Source organism: Erinaceus europaeus, chromosome 11 (genome assembly GCF_950295315.1).
Source record: "Erinaceus europaeus chromosome 11, mEriEur2.1, whole genome shotgun sequence".
Classification (NCBI taxonomy): Eukaryota; Metazoa; Chordata; class Mammalia; order Eulipotyphla; family Erinaceidae; genus Erinaceus; species Erinaceus europaeus.
The window spans coordinates 50,019,538-50,039,808 of record NC_080172.1 but is presented as its reverse complement, the minus strand read 5'-3'; the positions used below and the strand labels follow the sequence as shown (position 1 = coordinate 50,039,808).

General features: G+C 49.3%; 1 protein-coding gene across 1 annotated transcript in view; it reads right to left on the bottom strand.

The window, feature by feature from the left end:
• Window positions 1–14,001: 14,001 nt before the first annotated feature.
• LMNA (lamin A/C) overlaps window positions 14,002–20,271 on the bottom strand; it is a 68,001-nt gene continuing 61,731 nt past the window's right edge. The window contains 9 exon segments of the mRNA XM_007535439.3: window positions 14,002–14,870; window positions 15,145–15,417; window positions 16,103–16,195; window positions 16,383–16,479; window positions 16,481–16,500; window positions 16,587–16,694; window positions 17,713–17,935; window positions 18,047–18,267; window positions 20,144–20,269. Coding sequence (XP_007535501.2) covers window positions 14,844–14,870; window positions 15,145–15,417; window positions 16,103–16,195; window positions 16,383–16,479; window positions 16,481–16,500; window positions 16,587–16,694; window positions 17,713–17,935; window positions 18,047–18,267; window positions 20,144–20,269 — 1,188 coding nt within the window. The 3' untranslated portion in view covers window positions 14,002–14,843.

Genomic DNA, 20,271 nt, shown 5'->3' with positions numbered 1-20,271 from the left:
ATACCATAGCACTGCGCCACTGCTTGTGAAACTTCCTTCATGCAAGTGTTCCCATTCCCATATAGTGGCTTTGGGTTTGAATATGGGTTGTTGTGTCTGGTAAAGTGTGTGGTCTAGTGGGAAAACTATTCCCCGGACCCTCACAGACTCTTCTATTAATACTATCCTGACTTCCATGGGAAGGAAGGCCCTGCTGACTTTAGGGTTCAGACTGTGTCTACCCTTTCATTCTTTTCCTAAGATTTTTAATGCTTTTTTAAAAATATATATTTTATAGGGCAGAGGGAATTTGAGAGGGAAGGAGGACATAGAGTGGGAAAAAGAAAGAGAAATACCTGCAGACCTACTTAGCCATTTGTGAAGCTTCCCCCTGCAGGTGGGCACTGGGGGCTTGAACCAGGGTCCTTGCACATTATAATATGTGCACTCAACACCAAGTGTGCCACCACATGGCCCTGTGCCCCTTCTTTCTGAACCACCTACCTTAGAAACAATTTTTTCACATATCACCCTCAGCTAATTGTGCCCTGAGACTCTTTGGAGGTTCTTCCTGTGAGAAGAGAGATGGAGAGTAGACTTCAGAAAGGACTTCCCACAACTCTATGCCAAATGGGAGCTTTACAGGTGCAGGGAGGTGGCTCAGTGGGTAAAGCACATGCCTTGCATGCATGCATGAAACCCTGGATTCCATCCCCAGCACTACAGATGATGAAGCAGTGCTCTGGCCTCTCACTCTCCCATAAATAATTAATTTTTTATAAGTTTAAGTATTTATCTCTGTGTGTGTGTGTGAGAGAGAGAGAGAGAGAGGAGAAGGAGAAGAAAGAGGAGGAGGAGGAGAAGGAGGAAGAGGAGGAGAGATAGAAAGCATCGCTGTGGCTCATGCAATGCCAAGGATTAAACTCAGGACCTCATGCTAGAGAGTCCAATGCTATATTCACTGCACCACCTCCAGGGATCCTAAATCATAAATTTATTTATATATCTGTTGTTTTGTTTTATTTTTATATAGAGGTATAAAGACAGAGGCAAAGAGAGAGAGAGCAAGAGAGAATAAAAGACACCACAGCACTGATGTTTCTTCAGTGCAGTGGGGGCTGGGGTCTTTAAAATTTTTAATTTAATTTAACTTTTATTTTTATTTTTAACCAGAGCACTCTTCAGCTCTGGTTTGCAGTGGTGCTGGGGATTGAACCTGAGATCTTGGAGGTTAAGCTATGAAAGTTCTTTGCATAACTACTATGCTGTCTCCCCAGTCCAATAAATTAATGTTTAAGCAAGAAGGCCACACTGGGTCCTTCCACCTGCAGAAGCAGAAGCAAACCTGGGCCTGGGTGGAAGCTTCTGGAACTGAGCCTACATGCTCCCCCAGCTGTGACCCTGAGCAACCCTGTTTACCAGTGCTCCTGCCTGTCCCCTCTAAGACTTAAGGTCTGGTAAAATGAGGACTTGAGAATGTCCTTTCTAGGGGGTGGAGGGTTGATAGCATAATGTCCGTACAAAGAGACTCTCATGCCTATGGCTCCAAAGTTTCAGGTTCAGTCCCCCACCCCAGCATAAGCCAGAGCTGAGCAGTGCTCTGGTAATAATGATTAATTAATTAATTAATTAAAAAAAGAGAATGTCCCTTCCAGGTTGGCCTCTTTCTTAGCTTTTGGGCTAATTGTGAGAAGTCACCACAGGTTGGGGATAGAGCCCCTGCCTGCATACCTGGCTGCCTAGAGCATGCTGTGTGACCCTGGGTCAGCCCTCACCCTCTCTGATGGACATGGATGATGGGTTGATTCTCTTGTCTATTTCAGGGCAGCTGGACGCAATGATCACATTTTTATAGAGAAAGAAATGAATATTGAGGCCCAAGTGGGGGCTTCACAGGCCGAGTTGGTCTCCTCCTGGGGTGAGTGTTTGGGGAGCATATCTGGCCTATGGCCTAGGAAGGAGTGGTCTCTGCTGAAAGCAGAAGTGACTGAGGAGCTGCTTCCTGAGGCCCCTCCTTTGCCCTCAGCAGCCAAGGTCTGAGAGCTCAGAGGGCCCCTTCTTTTTTTTTTTTTTAATGTTTTTATTTATTTATTTATTTATTTTCCCTTTTGTTGCCCTTGTTGTTTTTCATTATTGTTGTTATTGTTATTGATGTCATCATTGTTAGATAAGACAGAGAGAAATGGAGAGAGGAGGGAAAGACAGAGGGGGGAGAGAAAGACAGACACCTGCAGACCTGCTTCACCGCCTGTGAAGTAACTCCCCTGCAGGTGGGGAGCAGGGGCTCGAACTGGGATCCTTACACCGATCCTTGCACTCTGCACCCCATGCGCTTAACCCGCTGCACTACCACCTGACTCCCAGGAGGGCCCTTTCTTGCTCTAGGACTGTGACAGATGGCAGGAGGAAAAAGAACGACAATTAGAGTGACCCGGGCATGGCACAGTGGCTGCAACTTTAGACTTGGAAGCATGAGGTCTTGAGTTTGATTGTTGGCATTGCATGTGCCAGAGTGATGCTTTGGTTCTCTCCTGTGCCTCCCCATTAATAAATGAATATTAAAAAGAAAAAATAAGGTGGAAAGCACACATGTGTAAGGATCTTGGCTCAAGGCCTCCGACCCCACCTGGAGAGGGGAAGCTTCATAAACCTTGAAGCAGGACTACAGGTGTCTCCCTCTCTATCTATCTATCTATATTTTTTTCATCCCTTTTCCTAAAAGAAAAAAAATGGTCAAGATTGGTGGGGTTGTGCAGCAACCAAATTCAATAATAACTCTAGTGGCAAAAGAAGAAGAAGGAGGAAAATGAGGAGGAGGAGAAGGGAAGGAGGAGGAGAAGAAAGAAAAGAAAACAAGGAAAAGAACAAGATAAACTCAGAACCTCACGCCCGCAGACCTGCCACTGTACACATTGTGCCGCCTCTTGGGGCTGCCATAGATTGATATTTTATCTTGTCAGAGAAATGCAAATCAAGACAACAATGAGATACCACTTCACTCCTGTGAGAATGTCACACATCAGAAAAGGGAACAGCAGCAAATGCTGGAGAGGGTGTGGGGTCAAAGGAACCCTCCTGCACTGCTGGTGGGAATGTCAATTGGTCCAACCTCTGTGGAGAACAGTCTGGAGAGCTCTCAGAAGGCTAGAAATGCACCTACCCTATGATCCTGCAATTCCTCTCCTGGGGATATATCCTAAGGAACCCAACACATCCATCCAAAAAGATCTGTGTATACATATGTTCTTGGCAGCACAATTTGTAATAGCCAAAACCCGGAAGCAACCCAGGTGTCCAACAACAGATGAGTGGCTGAGCAAGTTGTGGTCTATATACACAATGGAATACTACTCAGCTGTAAAAAATGGTGACTTCACCGTTTTTAGCCGATCTTGGATGGACCTTGAAAAAATCATGTTGAGTGAAATAAGTCAGAAACAGAAGGATGAATATGGGATGATCTCACTCTCAGGCCGAAGTTGAAAAACAAGATCAGAAAAGAAAACACAAGTCGAACCTGAAATGGAATTGGACTATTACACCAAAGTAAAAGACTCTGGGGTGGGTGGGTGGGTGGGGATAATACATGAAAGATGATGAATGACATAGTGGGGGTTGTATTGTTGGGTGGGAATCTGGGGAATGTTATGCATGTACAAACTATTGTATTTACTGTTGAATGTAAAACATTAATTCCCCAATAAAGAAATAAATTATTTAAAAAAAAAAGAAAAGAAAACCAGGGCATAGGCAGGGAAGACAACACAGCACCAAAGCTTCCTTCAATTTGGTGGGGGCTGGGCTCAAACCTGGGTCATGCCCATGTCAAAGAAGGTGAGCTATGTTGGTGGCCTTGTCCTCTTTTAGGGAGTTGGACCTAGCCTCTGTGGCAGAATTTAAAGGGGCTATATTTCTGGAAAAATCCAAGGCAGTCAAACAGGGAAGCTGAAAGCTCTCTCTATTACCCCTCCATGTGGGTTTCCTCAGCCTGGCTTCAGGGAGGGCTCCGACCTCAACTATGCAGACAGAAACTGGGACTGGGGCGGTGACACATCTGGGGCGGTGACACACACATCTATTCCCACCCTGTGAATAGATTGACTTCTTGGGATACAGATATGTTTTTTTAACATTAATATGTTCTTAACATCTGGTTAAGTTCAGATGTTAGAACCTGGGTTTGTGTGGTCCAGGAGATAGCGCAGTAGATAAAGTATTGGACTCTCAAGCAGGAAGTCCTGAGTTCAATCCCTGGAAGCACATGTATCAGAGTGGTGTCTGGTTCTTTCTCTCCAATAAATAAAATATTTTTTTTAAAAAAAGAACCTGGTTTGAGCCCCCAACTCCCTACCTGCAGAGGACAAGCGGTGGAGCAAGTACTGCAGGTGCATCTATGTTTATCACCCTCTCTAGTTCCTTCCCTTTCAATCTCTCTCTATCCTATCAAATAAATTAGAGGGAGGAAAAAAGACCCCTGGGAGTGGTGGATTCATCATGCAGGTACCAAGTCCCAGTGATAACCTTGGTGGCAGTGAAAGAGAGTGAGAGAGAGAGAGAGACAGAATGAATTCTAGGAGGAGTCCTACTTGTCCCAATAAAGGGAGCTCTCCTCCGCCCTAATACAGTTTTCCAGTTCTATTCTCAACTCTGACTACATCTTCCTGGATAATTTTTAAATCATCTTTCTTTATTTATTGGGTAGAGACAACCAGAAATCGAGAGGGAAGGGGGAGATACGTAGAGAGACACAGAAAGACACTTGCAAAGCTTTTTCCTTTCAGGTGGGGACTGGGTTTGAACCCAGGTCCTTGCTCATTATAACATGTGTGTTCAGGCAGGTGTTCCACCACCTGGCTCTCTTAGGTAATATTCTTACTTCACCTCCATATTAACTATCAAGCTCAAGCAAAAATTACTAAAGTCACATACCTTAGGAACATACCTAAAATAGACTTCCTAGCTTTCTGACCACCCTAAAATCCCTATTCTTACCTGTTCTATTCCTACTTTTTGGTTCATATTTATTAAACATTTTGTCCTGTTGTATATCTTTTTTTTTTTTTCCTGTTGTATATCTTAACTGCCTTTCAGACAGCAAGTTGAAGATGCTGCTATGACTCCATCCTGAACTCCCTGGGTGGACCAATTTGTCCAGTCCTACCCCACTAGGAAAAGATCAAAACAGGCTGGAAGTATGGATCAACCTGCCAATGCCTATATCCATTAGAGAAACAATTGCAGAATCCAAAACTCTCATCTTCTGCACCCCAAAAAGAATTTTAGTCCATACTCCCAGAGAAAGAGAAAAGTTAGGGGAAGATGACAAGAGGGATCTGAAATCCAATTCCATCAGGACCCAGAGAGAGAAGAGGAAAAAAGAAAAGAAGTAGTAATAGGTGCAGGTGTGACTTAGAAAGGAAGAAGGGGGGGAGTCAGGTGGTAGCGCAGTGGGTTAAGTGCACGTGGCACAAAGCGTAAGGACCCGTGTAAGGATCCCGGTTTGAGCCCCTGGCTTCCCACCTGCAGAGGAGTTGCTTCACAGGTGGTGAAGTAGGTCTGCAGGTGTCTGTCTTTCTCTCCCCGACTGTCTCCCCCTCCTCTCTCCATTTCTCTCTGTCCTATCCAACAATGACGACATCAATAACAACTACTACAACAATTAAAAAAAACAAGGGCAACAAAAGGGAATAAATAAATAAGATAAAAATCATTTTTTAAAAAAGGAAGAAGGTGTGGTGTCTGGCAGTAGCGCACCGGGTTAAGCGCACATAGTGTGAAGCACAAGGACCTGCGTAAGGATCCCGGTTTGAGCCCCCGGCTCCCCACCTGCAGGGGAGTTACTCCACAAGTGGTGAAGCATGTCTGCAGGTGTCTTTCATTCCCCTTCTCTGTCTTTCCCTCCTCTCTCCAGTTCTCTCTGTCCTATTCAACAACAATAGCAATAACAACAACAAGTGCAACAAAAATGGGAAAAATGGCCTCTAGGAGTAGTGGAGTCATTGTGCAGGCACTGAGCCCCAGTGACAACCCTGGAGGCAAAAATAAATAAGTAAATAAATAAATATAAATAATAGTCAACCCATATCTGTGACCTTAGGAGAACCACTGCTGTTTCAAAAGAGGGAATAGGGACACAGAGCTCTGGTGGTGGGAACGGTGTAGAATTATACCCCTGTTATTTTGTAATTTTGTAAACCAATATTAAATAACTAAAAATATATATATAAACAGGGGGAAGACCTGGGTAATCACACACATTACAGTGCTCAAGGACCCAGGTTCAAGGCCCCCTACCTGTAGAGAAAAATCTTCATGAGTAAAGCAGTGCTGCAATTGTCTTTCTTCTCTCTCCTCTATCTTCCCCTTCCCTTTTGATTTTTTGTCTACCTCTATCCAAAATAAAAAAATAAAAGGAAAAAAAAAGAAAATGAGATCCAGGCCTCCCACCCCTTGGTGGGTCACTGACACCACTAGATTTGTCCCTCCCCCAGTCCAAGGCATGAGGACCTGCCCCAGTCAGGTCCCTGGGTGAGCCACAGACCTCGACCCCAAGACATTTCACACCACAGTGCTGGGTAATTGTACCCCCTGCCACACACACCCCACTCCACCCCAGGGACCGAAGGCCCTCCCACCACCATCCAGTCTTACCCCAGCCCAGCACCTTCCAAGCTCCAGGACTGAGTCTTCAGGGAGGGGTGAAGTGCAGGCAGGCAAGCAGGAGAGAGGGCCTGCCAGTCTCCTTGTGTCCCAGTTCCCAGGAAGCTTTTAAAGGGCCCCTCATGAATTAGCTGCTGGCAGCTTAAGGGGGTGAGTGTGGGGGAAAGTGGGTGGTGGAGAGACAGTTTAGCCAGCCAGGGCCAGAAGGCCAGAATGGGGGCCACATCTCCTCTATACCCCTGGTGCCCCCCCACCCCTGAGTAGAGCCTCTCTTCCTGCAGTGTGACCCCCATGTTGCTCAGCCACCCAGCTTTGGACTGCCACCTCCTGGGCTCTGGCCCCATCCCCCCTGAGCCCCTGCTCACTTCCTCCCCCTTGCCCGCATTAGTGCCACCTCAGCCTCCGGTGCCAGCTGCCAGCTGGCATAGCCTGGCACTGAGTGCCCAGAGTCAGCCCAAGGATTCAAGGGCCCAAGTCTTGTGGGAAGAGGGAGGTGGGGAGCAGCCCATCAGAGTCACAGAAGAGGACAGGGATATGAAATGGGCGATGAAAGATGGGGCAGGTGGCAACAAGCTGCAGTCCTGCCTTACCCTTCACTCTAAAGTCTCCCCTGGCTCCCTAGTGCCAAGGCATTCATTGCCAACACTTGGGCTAGTGTTCCAGGTGCCTTGAGTGTGGAAGGGCTTCCATTCCTCCATCATCCCAAGATTCATTCCCTGTTATATCCTTACCTGCAATGGTATTTCTTTTTCCATATACCCGGTAGAATTCTGTCTCATTATGTGCCTCACCCCCACAATGATCCCTCCCTCCAGAAAGCTCTCCTGGGTCCACCCAGTATTCTGAGTCAACACAGCATCTTCTTTCTTTCTTTTCTTTTTTCTTTAAAATATGTATTTTATTTATCTATTTATGTTGGATAGAGACAGAGAGAAATTGAGAGGGAAGGAGAGACAGAGATGGAGAGAAAGAGATACCTACAGCACTGCTTCATCATTCATTAAGCTTCCCCTTTGCAGGCGGGGACTGGGAACTTGAACTTGAGTCCTTGTGAAAGGTACCATGTGTTCTACCAGGTGCAACACCACCCAGTCCTCTATTTTTCCCCTTTCCAACCCTTTTCTCCCTTTCCCTTCCCTTCCCTTCTCCTCCCCCCTTTCCTTCTCTTCCCTCCCCCTTCCCTCCCCTCCCCTTCCCTTTCCTCTACTCTTCTCTCCCCCTCCCTGTCTTTTCCTCTCCTCTCTTCCCTTCCCCCCTCCCCTGCCCTCCCTTCCCCTCTCCTCTCCTCTCCTCACTCTTGCTTGAGAGTCCAGTGACCTATCTGCTGTACCACTTTCCAGCTGCTCACATAACTTTTATAGTAGTGTGTGTGTGTGTGTGTGTGTGTGTGTGTGTGTGTGTGTACACGTGCGCACGCGCGTGCGTGTGTCTGGGGCCTCCTGAATGTGTGACACCATCACAGAGCTGCCTCCTTAAGTCAACTTTCTCATTTTTATTTTAGAGAGAGAGAGAGAGAGAGGAGCACTGCTTCAGCAGGTGTCTATCTTTCTCTCCCCCTTCTGTCTTCCCATCCTCTCTCCATTTCTCTCTGTCCTATCCAACAACAATGACATCAATAACAACAACAATAAAACAACAAGGGCAACAAAAGGGAATAAATAAATATTTTAAAACATTTTAAATAAATAAATATATAAAAATTGATATACATTATTAAAAAAGAAAAGAAAAATGGAATTAAATTTTAGCTATTTATTCATATTTATGAGAGAACCAGTGAGAGAGAGAGAGAAAAAAAGAGTACCAGAGCATCACTCTGGCACCTGCAATGGTGGAGTCTGAACTAGGGACCTTGTGCTTTTTTTTTTTGTGTGCCTCCAGGGTTATTGCTGGGATTCGGTGCCTGCACTATGAATCCATTGCTTCTGGAGGCTATTTTTTCCCTTTTGTTGCCCTTGATATCATTTTGTTGTTGTTATTGCTGTCATTGTTGTTGGACAGGACAAAGAGTAGTTGAAAGAGGCGGTGAAGATGGGGGGGTAGACACCTGTAGACTTGCTTTACCGCTTGTGAAGCAACTCCCCTGCAGGTGGGGAGCTGGGGGTTCCAACCAGGATCTTTATGCTTTATGCGACATGTGCACTTAACCTCCTATGCTACCACCCAGCCCCGTGACCTTGCGCTTTTAAAAAAAAAATTTTAATATTTATTTATTCCCTTTTGTTGCCCTTGTTGTAGTTGTTGTTATTGATGTTGTCATTGTTGGATAGGACAGAGAGAAATGGAGAGAGGAGGGGAAGACAGAGAGGGCGAGAGAGAGACACCTACAGATCTGGATCTGCTTCACTGCTTGTGAAGTAACTCTCCTGTTGGTGGGGAGCCGGGGCCTCGAACCAGGATCCTTAGGCCGGTCTTTGTGCCACCTGCACTTAACCCCCTGTGCTACCGCCCGACTCCCCAACCTTGTGCTTTTAAGTACAATGCTCTAGCCACTGTGCCACCTCCTGGGCTACTGGAATGACAATTGAAACTAGATAGAGCTCTTAGCTCCTCAAAGTGTATGCTCAGCACAACATCTGCACAGAAATCCAACAGTGGTTCCCTCTAGGGGTTGAAAAGGGAGGATTTTCACTCATCTTTGGCCTTACCTGTATGCTCAGTTTTAGTGCCGAGTATGTGTTACATTCAAACAACATTTGGGGGAGGGGTCAGGAGACAACGCCTCACAGATCTCACACCTTACTGTGCACCAGGCCTTGTATGAGCCCTAGCGCACATGGAATTGCCATGGACAGCAATGGGAGAGATTTCTTTCTTTTTGCTTCCAGCATTATTGCTGGGGCTCAGTGCCTATACTGCTCCTGCCCCTGGAGGTTATTTTTTCCCTTTTGTTACCCTTGTTGTTTATCATTGTTGTTGTTATTATTGTCATTGCTGTTGTTGTTGTTGGGTAGGACAGAGAGAGAAATTGAGAGAAGACAGGAAGACAGAGAGGGGGAGAGAAAGACAGACACCTGCAGACTTGCTTCACCGCCTGTGAAGCGACCCCCTGCAGGTGGGTAACCAGGGCCTCAAACCGGGACCCTTATGCCTTATCCTTATTATTTTTTTCTTTTTCTTTCTTTTTCTTCTACCCCCCCCTCAGGGTTTTGTCTCAGGGGACTGAACCTGGGACCTCAGAGCTTCAGGCATGAAAATCTGTAGAATAACCATTACATCTCTCTTTTTTTTTTTGGGGGGGGTAAAATGGTGGTTGATGATTTACAATATAGCTGTTGATACATGGGTAAAATTTCTCATCTCACCATGATAGGTGTCTGCAAAACATTCTCACCTAGGTCCTTTTCCACCATCATGTACCAGGACCTCAAAGCCCCCACCCAATCCTTTTTTCCACAGTTCCTTTGATTTAATGCAACACACAAGACTCAGTCTAAATATACACAAAAGGAATACTACTCAACTCTCCCTCTTTATTGATTTCAGTGAAGAATGAAAAAATCAGGTGCGGAAACCCTTCAGTGGCTTCACTCACATGCAAGGTCATTGCTTGCTCCACCCCGACCCCAAGCTCTCCAACTGCGGCAGCCTCATTTTAGAGCCCAAGAGCAGAGGTTAGTGGAGCCCATTGCCTACGCTCGTCGGCCAAGACTGTGGCTCTGGCGCCTCCGTGTGGCCAATCTGGAATATGCATGTAGACATCGTCGCTCAGAGCCACTACTCACCCACTGCCTGGGGAGCAGGCTCCTAGCTGCTAAAAGACCCAATTTGCTTTATTTTTATTTTTATTTTTTTTTTATTCCCTTTTGTTGCCCTTGTTTTATTGTTGTAGTTATTATTGTCGTTGTTGGATAGGACAGAGAGAAATGGAGAGAGGGAGGGGAAGACAGAGAGGAGAGAAAGATAGACACCTGCAGACCTGCTTCACTGCCTGTGAAGTGACTCCCCTGCAGGTGGGGAGCCAGGGTTCGAACCGGGATCCTTATGCCGGTCCTTGTGCTTTGCGCTACGTGCGCTTAGCCCGCTGCACTACAGCCCGACTCCCAATTTGCTTTGTTTTTTAAGACTGTATTTATTTATTCATGAGAAATGGTATGAGAAAGAACCAGACATCACTCTGGTACATATGCTGCTGGGGATTGAACTCAGGACCTCATGCTTGAGAGTCTAGTCTCTTAGCCACTGAGCCACTTCCTGGACCATGCTTTCTTTGAAGTTTTCTCCCTCAGCCTTTTAGCATCCCTGCCCCAGAACATCTGGTCTGCACACATGGGGACTTCTAGCATGGAGGGGTGGAATTTCAGTGTGGAGTTCTCCAGCTACCTTCAAAGACTATTGTAGTTTTCCTTTCGTTTTTTTTCCCTATAATCCCAAATATAAAAAAGTAATAATAAACACAAGTAGAACCTGAACTGGAGTTGGCATATCGCACCAAAGTAAAAGACTCTGGGGTGGGTGGGTGGGGAGAATACAGATCCATGAAGGATGATAAATGACATAGTGGGGGTTGTATTGTTAAATGGGAAACTGGGGAATGTTATGCATGTACAAACTATTGTATTTACTGTTGAATGTAAAACATTAATTCCTCAATAAAGAAGTAAAAAAAACAAGTAATAATAAAAAGATATCTGATAGGACAAAGAGAAATTGAGAGGGAGACAGGAAATGAGAGACACCTGCAGCACTGCTCCACCATAAAACTTCCTTTCTACAGGTGAGGGCCAGGGGTTTGATCCTGGACCCTGTGCCTTCCACTGCCCTGTCCCTTCCACTGACTTTTCACTGCAGGGTCCATTCCTCTACCCCAGGAATCATCTATCCGTCTATCATCTATGACAGAGAGAGATTATTGCCATAGCATCACATAGCATCACATGCAATACTAGAGACCTTATACCTGCAAATTTGGCACTATAATCATTGTGCCACCTTTTGTAACCACCATAAATTTATATTTTATCATTACTATTTTATTTTATTTTTTACCAGAGTACTGCTCAGCTCTTATCAGGCCTTAAGCCATTCCCCCCCTGCTCTGCTCCATCCATTGCTGATACTGTGGTCTATTTACATAATCATTGTTTTGCCTGAGACCCGCCCTGCTTGCAGGGTATTCATTAATGCCACCAGTTAAAACCTTCGCAACCGTTGCTACGGAAGCTTTCTACCTTCCCGCTCTTTCCTTTTCTCCACCCCCTTTCCTAGCCATTTCCTTTTCTGACTTGCCACTTCCGGTTCAAAATATATAAAAGCGTTGTCTCTGATCAATAGACACACTGTGTTCCCGCTCCGCCATGAGTTCCTGGTCTCTCTCCATGTTGCTGAGTAAGCAGCAGCTCAGGCTGGCTCTGGTCAAGTTCTCTCCAACCCAGAGAGCATGTGCCCGGGAAGAAACACCCTCACGCTAGCCCGGCAAGCTCTGACTTACGGCAGTGCTGGGGACTGAATCTGGGACCTCGGAGTCTCAGGCATGAATCTTTTGCAGAACCATTATGCTTATCTCCCCAGGCCATTACTCATTTTTATTTATTTTTTTTTAATATTTATTTATTCCCTTTTGTTGTCCTTTTTTATTGTTGCAGTTATTGATGTCGTCGCCGTTGGATAGGACAGAGAGAAATGGAGAAAGGAGAGGAAAAGAAAGAATAGACATCTGTAGTGGGGGGAGAGAAAGATAGACAGCTGCAGACTTGCTTCATCGCTTATGAAGCAACTCCCCTACAGATGGGGAGCCGGGGCTCGAACCTGCATCCTTATGTCAGTCCTTGCACTTTGCACCACCTGTGCTTAACCCACTGCACTATGCCTGACTCCTGAGTGCTCATTTTTTAAAAGAGATTTTATTTATTTATTGGTCAGAGACAGAGAAATTGAAAGAGGGAAGGGGAAGATACAGTGGAAGAAAGGAAAACACCTACAGCACTGCTTCACCACTTGTGAAGCTTCTCCCCCTGCAGGCAGAGACCAGAGAGGCTTGAACCTGGTCCCTATGCACTGGAGCATGTGCACCCAACCAGGGCCAACACCACCCAGCCCCAAAGAGATTTATTTATTAACAAAAGAGGAGAGAGAGAATAAGAGCATCACTCTGGCATATTTGATCCCAGGGATTCAGCCAAGGACCTCATGCTTGCAAGTCTGACATTTTACCCATTGAGCCATCTCCTTGGTGCAAACTTCATTTTTTGGTTATTATTTTATTGTATTTATTTTGCCAACAGGGTTTTTGCTGGAGGTCAGTCACTGCCAGCATAGCTTCACCACTTCCTGTGACCATGACCTTCTGGTTTTTGTTTGTTTATTATTTATTTTCCCTTTTGTTGCCCCTGTTGTTTGTTTATTGTTGTTGGATAGGACAGAGAGAAAGGGAAAGGGGAAGACAGAGAGGGGAAGAGAAAGATAGAGAGGGGAAGACCTGCAGACCTGCTTCACCGCCTGTGACGGGGCACCCCTACAGGTGGGGAGTCGGGGGCTCGAACCTGGATCCTTATGCCAGTCCTTGCGCTTTGCGCCATGTGCGCTTAACCTGCTGTGCTACCACCCAACTCCCGTTTGGTTTTTTGATTGAAGGTGAAACACCTGCAGGGTTCCCACTACTCATGAAGCCCTCCACCTACAGGTTGGAACTAAGCACTTAAGCCTGGGTCCTTGCTCAGGGCAATATGTGTACAATCTATGCCCCCCCCCCATCATGTGTTTTTGTTGGGGGGTGGGCAAGATGTCACAGGATCAGGAGTCTGAGGCCAGAACCCTTGGGACCTCTGCCCCTGAGCAGTCATGTGACTTTGGGCAACTGAAGTATGAGTCTCATTTATAGGGGCAAAAAAGTATAGTTCAAGGTAACAACGAGGGTCCAGTGATGAAGTGGAATGTCCCAGGGGGTGAGAAAGGTGCCAGATGTCACTCTTTTTCCCCTAAGACACGCTCCCCCTTCCCACTTGGAAGCCTCCTCCCTGCTGAGGTTCCTCTGTCTGGCCTGGTCTTGTCCCCAGCACAACAGCCCCTGCTTTCTGTCAGTCCCTAGAAGGTTAGCTTCCTGAGGCCACCAGATCTGCCATCTTATCCCCTTTCCCTGTCCCTAAAGGGACATGAACTCCTTAAGTCAGCTCTACTTTCTCACTACACTTAGGATCTCCTGTCCCCTCTTTTCAATCTGTCCTGAGGGTCCTAAGAGGTCTCCTGTCTATGTCCCCAGCCCAGGATCATGTGTTTAAGGCAGGGGAGAGGCTAGGTAGCATCGAACAGAGGTGTGACTGTAAGTCATGTGTGTGTGTGTGTGTGTGTGTGTATGTGTGTGTGTTTGCCTCTCAGATCGCAAGGCGACACCCACCAACAAACAGACACCAGGGCAGCCAGCAGTAGAAACTACTAGTGTATTGATTTGAGGAGGAGAAAAAGAGGTGCAGATGAGAAACAGGTGGGTCGAAATGCTCTTTAGTGTTTGCCAAAACCCACTGCCACAAACCCTCCTCCCATCTTCAACTCCCTCTCTGGGGCAGCCCAACAGGCTCCCCTTTTTCTCTCTCCTCCCTTGCACCTACTTGCCCTGGACCTCCAGTGATCAGGCAGAAAGCACCCCTGTCCTGAAGCTCTGGGAAGGCAGCTCCCCGTTTCTCTCACCTCCCACTTTATCCCATCCTTTGTCTATTATAGATTGAATGCAGGCCAAGCTTGCGCAAGGGGTGGGTGATTGGGGGAATGGAAGCACGGGGTGGGGTGGGGGGGCCTGGGGGCAGGGCTGGGGAGGGGGCAGGCAGGAGCCTCAGCCAGCTGGAATGAGACCCCCCCCATCCACCTCTCAGGCACCATATTAGCCCCCCCGGGGGTGGGGTGGGGACAACGCAAAGAAGCAGAAAGCAGGCTCTGTAAAAGCACACCTCCCTCCCCTCTCACAAAAGGGAGCCCTCTTTGGGTTTAAGGCAGCGATGGTTGGTGTTCTGGAAGCAGGGTGGAGGGAGAGGCCTGATAGAAGCTTAGAGGCTTTTAGAATTTTTTTTTGTTTTTGCTTGTGTTTTTCCTTCAGTATAAAACCACTGTAGAAAATAACTTCTCTTAGAAAAAAATAGAGGGAGAAAAAAAACCCCAAAGGGCTATTTTATCTTTGGCTTCAAGCCTCTGCCCGCCCAAGAGGTGCAGGAGGAGGGCAGAGGGTGGGGGGGAGCCCAGGCTGCCACCCTCACCCCTGCCTGGCAGGTCCCAGATCACATGATGCTGCAGTTCTGGGGGTTCTGAGAGAGGAGAGAGAAGGGGAAAGGTGTGAGGAGAGGCGCCACTGATCCAAGGCCCCTGTCCCCTGCCCAGCCCTGCCGCTGGCCTCTAGTCTGGGTTCAGACAGAAGGGGCAGCAAGCAGGTGCAGGCAGTCTGCGTCTCAGGCCCAAGGGGGAGGCTCCCACTCCCCCGGGGGTGCGGGAGGGCAGGCTCTTTCCACCATTTCTCCCTATAGAGCGGCCAGGTCCCCCCTCCCCCGTTTCAGTCCCTGGGGGTGGGGCTGGCAGGCTCACCTGGGTTCGGGGACTGGAGTTGCCCAGGAGGTAGGAGCGGGTGACCAGGCTGTCACCGAAGCTGCCGCCCCCACTGCCCCCCACACTACGGTAGCTGCGAGTGACCGTGACGCTGGAGGCGGAGGAGCCCGAGGAGATGGAGCCGCCTGCCTGGGCGCCCGCGCTGCCGCCCGCCGAGGCCTTGTCGGCTGGCTGCCCGCACGTCCCGCACAGCACGGTGCGTGAGCGCAGGTTGTACTCAGCCGGGTCCCCCGAGCTGCTGCAGTGCGAGGCCTGGGGAGGAAGACACGGCTCAGGCGGGACGGGAGCCTGGGACTCCGCAGGGCCGCAGCCAGGCTCCTGCAGTGCTGCGCTAGGGTATGGGGGTCAGCCACCAGGTTGTTGGCTGGGACTGAAGGGGGGGGCAGGAAGGTCAGGATCTGGGCCGATGAGGGGAGGACTGGGGGGAGACATGCAAGAAAGGCCAGGAAGACTCCAGGACAGGGAGCTGGACTCTGTCCCCCATACAGCAATCTTAGGGGGCAGTGTGGGTGGGGGGCTCTGGGTAGAGGGAACTGTGTTCAGGCTGGTGGGTAGGGGGCATACAAAATCAACTGGTCAATTCTGAGGGGTAAAGCAAGTGAGAAGGCAAGGCCATGCAGGGAAAAGGGCGGAGATAGGACACCTTGCAGACCCACAAGAATGGTAAAGGCAGCTGAGAGGAGGAAAGCAGGACAGAGATGGGGGGGAGGCAGGGTGGGGTGCCCCACATCTGTTCTCCTGTCACCCCCGCTCCCAAGGGGACACTCCGTGTCATCAGAAAGGGGGCCCTGACACCTGGCCAAGGTGTAGCTAGGTGCAGGGCAGGTGGGGGGAGAAGAAAGTCCAGGGCATCGAGTGAAGTTCCAAAACATTCTTTAATGAACAGATACTGGGGTGTGGGAGGCCTGGCTGGGGCTCAGCGACGGCTGCCACTCACGTGGTGGTGGTGGTGGAGCATGTCATCACCATCTTCATCCTCATCGTCATCCACCACGGTCACTGAGCGCACCAGCTTGCGCATGGCCACCTCCTGGGGGGACAGGGGGTCAGGCCCAGGGGTAGGGTCATGTGGGGGTGAGGTCAGACCCCGTGGGGTGCTTCTGCTGCCCATCCTGTACCCAACCTGTGGTGCAGGTAGCTTTGTTCCTACAAGGACACTGGGGGAGGGGGGAGCTCCCAGTCTGCTTGCCCCAGGGCACCCTACGCTGGCCACTCACCTCCCCGGTGGAGTTGATGAGAGCTGTGCGCAGGCTGTTCCCGCAGCCCCAGGAGTTCTGTGCCTTCCACACCAGGTCACTGGGTGGGCTGTGTGTGGCCAGCACCCGAAGCCCAGATCTGGAGAGAGAGAATTCCAGAAGGCTGCTCATTCCCTGGGTGCGCCCCCCATCTCAATAACTAATATGGGGGTTCTCGCCACTCACCGTCACCACCTGACCGGCCTTCAGGGTGAACTTTGGGGGGAAGCGGTAGGTCAGCAAGGGGTCATCTCCATTCTGGCGCTTGATCTGCCAGTTGCCCATGGATTGGTCCTGCCGGGAAGGGGGGCGGTGGACAAAGCTCCTCTAGGCACTGCATGTCTCTCCTTCCAGCCCTTCCCCCCTTGCTGCCCTGCTCCCTCCAGAAAGCATCTCTGGGCACAACTGTGCCAGCCAACTTGATACTCTGGGCTTCCCCAGCACCCAGACAGCCAGGAACTACTAGAGATCTCTTGACTGATGAGGACACTGAAGCTGCAGGCTGTTAAATAACTTGCCTAAGAAATCAACATTTCTTTTTTAAAGTGATATTGGGGGGGAAAAAAATCCCACCCTCCCAAAAAAAAAAAAAAAAACTTGCCAAGGTCTCAGCAAAGATACTTCATGTAGGGAACATGAAGCCCAGGCTTTAACCCTAGCACCACATGGGAGTGCCATGGCACTGGGGTTAGCTCCAGGGCTGTGATGTCTCTCCCTCGATGACTCTCTTGCCTACTTATTCACTTATTTTTGTCAGCAGAGCTTCACTGTCCCAGGTCTTTTTTTTCCTTCTTCTTCTTCTTCAGACACATACACACATACAGAGAGAGAAGAAAGGCACTACAGCACTGAAGCTTCCTCCAATGTAATGGGGGACTGACTCGAAGCTGTCTGTGTCTCTCTGTCTCAGTGAAACAGCCAGCCAGAGTGTTGACATCACATCGGGCCTGTATGAGGTTCCCAGACCCAGGAAAGAAGGAAAGAGTGGTGGCACACCTGGTAGACTGCACGTTACAATGCTTAAGAGCCGAGCCCCTGGTTCTCATCTGCAAGGGGAAGCCTCACGAATGGTGAAGCAGTGCTGAGTGTTTTTCTCTCCTCTATCTTCCCTTTCCCTCTCAATTTCCCTCTGTCTCTACCCGAAATAAATAAATATGAGCGGTGGGAAGGGAAAATAAATAAATAAATAAATATGAGATAAATACCCTGACTTGAGGGGAGATACACCTCAAGCACGTAGGGGGAGGCCTGGCCTCTCTCAAAGTCCCCCCTAGCCCTCCAAGCCCCCAACCCAGGACCCAGCGCAGCCTACCTCGTTGGACTTGTTGCGCAGCCGCACGAACTTGCCCTCCTCGTCCACCTCCTCCACGGCCACGCGGCCACTGGTGCGCGCATGCTGCGAGAAGCTGCTGCGGCTCTCGACCTCCAGCTTGCGCTTCTTGGTGACGCTACCCCCGCCGCCCTGGGTCTGCGAGGAGTGTGAGGACGCGCGGCCACGGCTGCGCTGCGAGGTGGGGCTGGGGGACAGGCGTAGCCTGCGGGCGGGCGGCGGGAGGGGCTGTCAGGGCCCAGGCTGGTGCACCGCCCTGCTTATCCAAGCCCGGTCCATGCCGGTGGCCCCGCCCACCTGCCCAGGCCCCGCCCACCTCTCCTCCTCGCCCTCCAGCAATTTGCGATAGGCGTGGATCTCCATGTCCAGGGCCAGCTTGATGTCCAACAGTTCCTGGTACTCATCCAGCTGCTGCTGCATGCGTGCCCGCATGTCCGCCATCTCCCGCTCCTTCTCGGCCAGCAGCCGCCGGCTGGTGTCGCGCTCACGGGCCAGGGAGTCCTCTAGGTCCCGCAGCTTTGCTTCCTTGGCTGCCAGCTGTGGAGCCAAGGGGTGGGGCAGGCAGTGAGCTGGGGGTGGGGGGTGAAGGCCAGAGACAGAGGACACCCAGCTGCCCACCCGGGACCTGCAGCGTCCAGCACAGTCCAACGCACTTCACACCAGAGACAGACAGTGAGTCAGGATTTCTGCTTCCCACTCAGACTCTACATCCTCCTCCAGCACAGGGCACTCACTGCTGGGGTGACACTGTTACTTTTATTTCTTTTCCTCCAGATGTTCGCTGGGGTTTACACCTGCACAACTCTACCGCCTCCAGCAGACAACCTCCCGTTTTCTTAAATAGTGGCTACTGGGAAAGCCACTTCTCAGCCCTCACACTGCTACTTTGAACATTTATTTTATTTTTAAAAATTAGAAGATCTGGGGACAGCAAACAAGACATGGATGTGTGTGTGTGTGTGTGTGTGTGTGTGTGTGTGTGTGTGTGTGTGTGTGTGTGTGTGTTTGTTTTTACCAGAGCACAATTTAGCTCTGGCTTATGGTAGTACTGGAGATTGAACCTGGGACTTTGGAGCCTTAGGTATCAGAGTCTCTCTGCATAACCATTATGCTATCTCCCCAGCCATATATGATAATGATGATGTGTTCACCATCAGGGTCACTGCTGGGGCCTGGTGCCTGTATGATGATTCCACTGTTCCCAGTGGCTTTTCCTTTTCATATATATATATATATATATATATATATATGGAGGGGAGACACCTGCAGTGCTGCTCTGGCACTTGTGAAACCTTCCCCATGTAGGTGAGGACCAGAGGTTTGAATATAGATCCTTGTACCAGTAACCTGTGTACTCTACCTGGTGGGCCACTGCCTGCCCCAATAGGTTATATATGTAACCTGTTTGTTTACATATAAACTTTTTTTTTCTACCAAAGCACTGCTCAGCTCTGGCTTATGGTGGTGCTGGGGATTGAACCTGGGACTTTTGGTGCCTCTGGTCATGAAAGTCTTTTTGCATAACAATTATGCTACCTGTCCAGCCCGTTCATATATATTTTTAATTTTTTATATTTATCTTACCTTTTGTTGCCCTTGTTTTTTTTTGTTGTTGTTGTTATTTATGTTGTCATTGTTAGGACAGAGAGAAATGGAGAGAGGAGAAGAAGACAGAGGAGGAGAGAAAGACACCTGCAGACCTGCTTCACTGCCTGTGAAGCGACTCCCCTGCAGGTGGGCATTCATATATTTTTTCTCTTTTTGCCTCCAGGGTTATTGCCGGTGCTCAGTGCCTGCACCATGAATTCACCATTCCTGGAGGCCACTTTTTTTTCTCCAGGGTTATTGCTGGGCTCTGTGCCTGCACCATGAATCCACCACTCCTGGAGGCCATTTTTCCCCCTTTTGTTGCCCTTGTTGTTGTAGCCTCGTTGTAGTTATTATTATTGCCACTGTTGATGTTGTTCGTTGTTGGATAGGACAGAGAGAAATGGAGAGAGGAGGGGAAGACAGGGGGGGAGAGAAAGACAGACACCTGCAGACCTTCTTCACTACCTGTGAAGCGACTCCCCTGCAGGTTGGCAGCCAGGGGCTGGAACTGGGATCCTTCTGCCGGTCCCTGCGCTTTGCGCCATGTGCGCTTAGCCCACTGCGCTACCACCCGACTCTCATATATTTTTTAAAAAGATTTATGAGAGAGATAGAAATCCAGAGCTTCACCCTGGGAGCTGCAATGCCAGGGGTCTAACTTAAGACCTCGTGCTTTTAGGTCCTAGTGCCCTATTGTACCTCTTGGGGCAGCTCAACAGGTCCCCTAACTCTAAATTCTAGGCCCGCTTACTCAGTCTGTGGTGCTGGGGGTACATTCTGCACCCTACCCCCTCGAGTAGCAGGGGCAGGGTCTGGACGTCACCTGCTTCTGGAGCTGGCTGAGCTGCGCTGAGAGGCTGTCGATGCGGATGCGGGACTGCTGCAGCTCCTCATGGGCCGCCCCCACCAGGTTGCTGTTCCTCTCTGCAGACTGCCGGGCATTGTCCAGCT